This window comes from Euleptes europaea, chromosome 6 (genome assembly GCF_029931775.1).
Source record: "Euleptes europaea isolate rEulEur1 chromosome 6, rEulEur1.hap1, whole genome shotgun sequence".
Classification (NCBI taxonomy): Eukaryota; Metazoa; Chordata; class Lepidosauria; order Squamata; family Sphaerodactylidae; genus Euleptes; species Euleptes europaea.
Window position 1 is genome coordinate 45,262,541 of NC_079317.1, and position 5,076 is coordinate 45,267,616.

The window sequence follows — 5,076 nt, forward strand, 5'->3', positions numbered from 1 at the left end:
ATATAAGAGCAAAGATGCGGTGACATATATTCACAGTTAACAGCAATAAATTCTGCTCCTTTGGTATTTGTATTTTTAAAAACCCTCTAAGAATATAACGTGGCTGAACTTCAGTTTATTCCATCTTGTTTAACCATGTAGCAGGGAACGGTTGTGATTTCCATAGAAAATTATTTATTAATTTGGTAAGTCTGAACTAGCATTATGATGATTAAGGTCTCTGGTGTAAGCAGGCAGCCAAACCAAAAAAAAATGGCAAAATGATATTCAACATTACTATTTTTGTGTCATTACTTTCTGCACAAAACAATGATAGAAAAGAACTCATCGCACATAGTAATCAACTGTGTGATGTGGACAGACAGCACAATGTCAGGCATCCATCAGACGAAGCTCATGGATGTTCCTGGCTGACTTTGTGTTCATATTCTTGGACAGTTCAACCCTTCCCTGCTTTAATAAACATGCTTGCATTTGTATACTGCTGCAAAACCCTCCCCCAACCCTTCCCTCAATAAATGTCCCCCTTGACATTTTTAAATAGAACATTCTGCACGTTTCCATCAGATGGGCAAACAGACTTATCCTAAGGATGGCAAAAAGTTGCTCCAGTCAAAAGACAGTATTGGATCATGAGGGAACAATTAAGTAACAGTGCTGTAAGGCCAGAGAGAGTGTGTTATATAGCTGTGTCTTCATCAGTCACTTCTTTAGCACTCAGTTTTGTGTCTGACTCAGAAAGTGCAGATCCATACCTTAATGGCTTTCTTGGTGGTTTGAGGAAATGATTGCTTAAGCAATGTTCTTTCCCTAACTCTAAACGTCTGCATGGTTAGTTATACCCAGCAAAGTGTTCTGATTCTGTGTCACAGTCTCACACGTAAGCTGAGTCACTAGATTGAGTCCTGCCAAAGTTAGGCACACTCATTCGTGGCAGGTCCTTGTTCCGGATTTCATATATTGATTTCCGTTTTGCTTGCACCCCCCTTACAGCCATTTTGATTTTCCTCCACCCCAAGTGATTCAGTTCAGCTAGGTTGAGCACCACACAAATGCCACTAACGGCAAACATGAAGACCAAGAAGACTGTTTTTTCAGTGGGCCTGGAGACATAGCATTCCACTTCTTTAATGCAAGGGTACCGGTCGCATTCATACATAGACGGGACATTGAATCCATACAGGAAATATTGCCCCACCAAGAATCCAATCTCCAGGGCATTCCTGAAGACTACCTGGATGATATAAAATCGAGAGATGCCTTCTTGCCGCCTCATCTTGGACTTGGTTGTTCTGATAGCTGGGTTGGGGATTTCCTTCACTTCCAGGCAGTCCGGTTCTGCTTCCTTGGTGGAGTTTTCGGTGTTCTGAAGCACCCCATTGACAATGGTGTTCTTGACCTTCTTACCATCTTCCCGTTTCATGGAGTCCTGATCTCTGTCCAGAGTGAGGAAGACTGTGGAAAACCTCCTTTCCCTCTGCTTGGCAGATTGATGAACAGAGTACGTTATAAAGCAGAGGCTCGGAGTGCACACCATGATGATCTGAAACACCCAGTACCTAATATGAGAGATAGGAAACGCTTGATCGTAACATGCCTGGTTGCAGCCTGGCTGCAACGTGTTACATACAAACATAGTCTGTTCATCGTCGTAAACAGTTTCTCCTACAATGGCCACAATGAGGATCCTGAAGATCACCACCACAGTCAGCAGAATCCTACAAGACAGAGCAGAACACTGAGAACCATGCAGAAGTCATTCCCATAGGATAGGATAGTGCAGTGGTGCTGGCCACTCCTATAAATTTCTTTTCATAGCATTACCTAAATATACGGCCAATTGTTTGATAGTGCCCCGGGACAGCCACACAAATTCTGTGCACAGCATTGGTAGAATTCTAAGTGCAAGATGGTAAGAGTGTATAATTTTAAAAAAAAAAAAACGTGTGTGTGTTGCAATCTTGCTCAGCTTGTGAACTTCCGTATTGCACCTGTCTGGCCACAGTCAGAGATGGGAAGCTGCATCACATGCCCTCCCAAAATCTATCTACCTCTTCACATCCATTCCACCAAAAAGTGAGGACCTTTTTATCTGCAAATATATTTCCATTTTAATACTGGCCAGTCCACTGCTGTTGTTTTTTCTATTTACTGTTTTTATGGTGACTGTCTCTATGCCTGTGAACTTATTTTAATCATGGTGGTATGAAATAGATTTCGGTTGGGTAAATCTAGCATGGCAATTCTGGTGTTCTATGAATCCCGCTAGTTTGGGAAATACCCCTGCCTGGCTGTTTTCAACAGAGTTAAAGGGAGCTGTCCAGTGCTGATTCAGGATCACTGTGACTTCTACCTTTCCTGGGCGGCTCCACAACAATCATTACCTAAGCAACACACTTCTCCATACACAGTCCCTGACAGCAAACAGACGGGAATGCTCGCTTCGTTTAAGGGAGCGCCAATCTTAGTTATACATCTTAGTTTATGCAGAGCAAGGACTAATAACCGCAACCACACTTTTAAGCAGCAGGGTGGGGGTGGGGGGCTTCCTGTCTAAACCTCAGCTGCAGGACAAGAACAGAAGTTGGTCAAATAAATGACAGGGGGCCCTCGCCCCCTTCCCTATGGTATGCAGCATATCGATCAACCATCGTAAATAACCGAGAGCAACCAGGCAATTCAATCGAGGGAGCTTATTTGTCCTTACTTTACCCTTGCTTTTTGCCCGCTGCAATCCAGATATATTATATATGACCATTTTTTAAAAAGACATTACCATATATTTTTTTCTGCTAAGATCATCCCTTCTGCATATCTTCTCCTTAAATGTTTTCCTTAAATTAAGGGTGTTGTTTTTTTTTAAAAAAAAAAAAAGAGCCTTTAAGTCCTTACTTTACCCTTGCTTTTTGCACACTGCAATCCAGATATATTATATATAACCATTTTTTTAAAAAGACATTACCATGATTATTATTTTTTGCTAAGACCATCCCTTCTGCATAGCTTCCATGCTCCTTCAACGTTTTCTTTAAATTCAGGGTGCTTTAAAAAAAAATGAGTAAGCTGGCGGGGGTGGGAAGTGGATTACAGGGAAGGTCAAAAGAGTCTGGTGCACCAGCAGCGAACTCTGCGATCAACTCGGCACTCGGGGAAGGGGGGGAAAGCGCGTTGGTGCGCGGCAGCAACTTTCAGGTTTATCGGCAGCTGGGGTGGGGTCGGGGGGGAGAGAGAAACCCGGCGGTTCAAGGTCGGACCGCAGCCCTCCCGCGCGCTTCCTCGGAAGCAAGTCCCGCGGAGCTGGAGCTGGAGGAGACTTGCGTGTTAAGTGCCGTCAAGTCGCAGCCGACTTATGGCGACCCCATTTGGGGGGTTTTCAAGGCAAGAGGCCAAGAGAGGTGGTTTGCCGGTGCCTTCCTCTGCACGGCGACCCTGGTCTTCCTCGGGGGTCTCCCATCCAAAGACTAACCCCTTCTGAGATCCGGCGGGATCAGGCTAGCTGGGCCATCCCGGTCGGGGCGATGGAGGAGGCTTACTCCCGAGGAAACACAGCGGGGGGAGGGGGAGTCCGAGACGGCAGGGGGCTTACCTCCCTATCATAGTGGAGTGCTGCTGGACAGCGGCTTCGAGGAGTCTCTCCAGGATGGTCCATTCCCCCATCGCGGTTCATCGGGAGGCGGCGGCGGCGGCGGCGGAGCGCGGGGCCGGGCCGGGCCGGGCCGGGCCGGGCCGCCCGGAGGCCAGCGTGGGCGGCGATCGCCTGGCGCTGCGCAGCCCAGGCGGAGGTCGCCTCGCCTCCCGTCTCTCGCCGCCCGCGCCGCGCCGCCCGCCTTTAAGTAGGCGCCGCTTGCGTCACCCGCAGGCTGGAGGGGAGCAGCCAGCCGGGCGGCGGCGGCGGCGGCGGCAGGGCCGGGGATCGCCGCCCACCCCCCGCCGCCCACCCCGCGCCCCCGCCGGCAAGGAAGGGCTGCGCCTCCCCGCTGCTCCTCGGAGGAGGAGGGGGGCGGCTGCGATGCGCCTCCTGACCCACCGAGCCGACAGGTAAAGGGTGGGGGGGGGATCTGGCTCGGGCTGCTGCGGCCACCCAAACACCCCACCCCATGCCCCCCACCCCTGCCGCCTTGCTCCAGAGGCTCCGGAAAGCCGATCGGGGACCTGGCTTGGAGCTGCGTCCTAGGGAAGGGAAGGGAGGGGCGGCACGGACACTGGGCCGTCGGTCCCGAGCCCCCGGGACACACGGACCCGAAGCGGTCCCTGAGCCATTTGCTCAGCAGAAAGGGACTGGGGGTGGGGGAGGTAGGGGGGGGAGGTAGGCAGCTCGCACTGTTGCTGGGCGGGGGGGGGGGTTGAGTCCTCGTCGCCGACAGGACCTGGCGTTCAGGGAACCGCTCCTCCGTTTCCCATCTTGGGAACCGGAGCCTTGCCTCCCAGTCCCGGCCAAGCTGCCCCTGCCTTGCCCGCCTCTCGCTGCTCTTGTCTTCGGCCGCGCCGCGGCTGAGCCGCTGAGCCTAAAAGAGGTCGGGTTGGAATTAAGTTCCGTCGTCGACGAGGGGACCGGCTAGCCAGAGAAAGGGATTCCGCCTGGAGAGGCTCGGTTTGCAGCAAATTAGGACGGGAAGTCAACGGGAGGAGGAAAGGCTGATGCCACATGCTGCAGTTCTGGGGTGGGCTCCTCCGATGTTGCTCGGGTGCCCCATAAACTGTAAATTCCACAGGCACCTACTGCATTGCATTGCATTGCATTGCATTGCATTGCATTGGTACCCTCCTAAGGGGCTGTGCCCGGTTCAGCTCCCTGTGGAGCAAACCTTCAGCTGTCAGCAAATTGATCAATAGATATTTCCTCTGATGAAATCAATGCAGCCATGGCACAGCTTCTATGACATGACACCAGTTCACATTTAACCGCTAATTGAGTAGAGGCCAAAATAACTAGTCCCCCTTTAGCCCTACAATGTGTGGCAGCCTGTGCTGGTAAATCAAAGGGTCTATAACCAACTAGGTATGGAGGGGACTGTAGCCAGGTTTCCTGGGCCATAATAATATCAAAACTAACAACGCCAAGAGTGGAGTTCTTTG

The 5,076-nt window shown here is 50.8% G+C and overlaps 1 protein-coding gene across 1 annotated transcript; it reads right to left on the reverse strand.

Moving 5' to 3' along the window:
- Positions 1–611: 611 nt before the first annotated feature.
- GJD2 (gap junction protein delta 2) lies at positions 612–3,681 on the reverse strand. The gene is made up of 2 exons (XM_056851180.1): positions 3,587–3,681; positions 612–1,718 (listed from the first exon to the last, which is right to left on the reverse strand). The coding sequence occupies exons 1-2, from the start codon at positions 3,655–3,657 to the stop codon at positions 875–877; spliced, it is 915 nt and encodes a 304-aa protein (XP_056707158.1). The 5' UTR covers positions 3,658–3,681; the 3' UTR covers positions 612–874.
- Between the last annotated feature and the right edge of the window lie 1,395 nt (positions 3,682–5,076).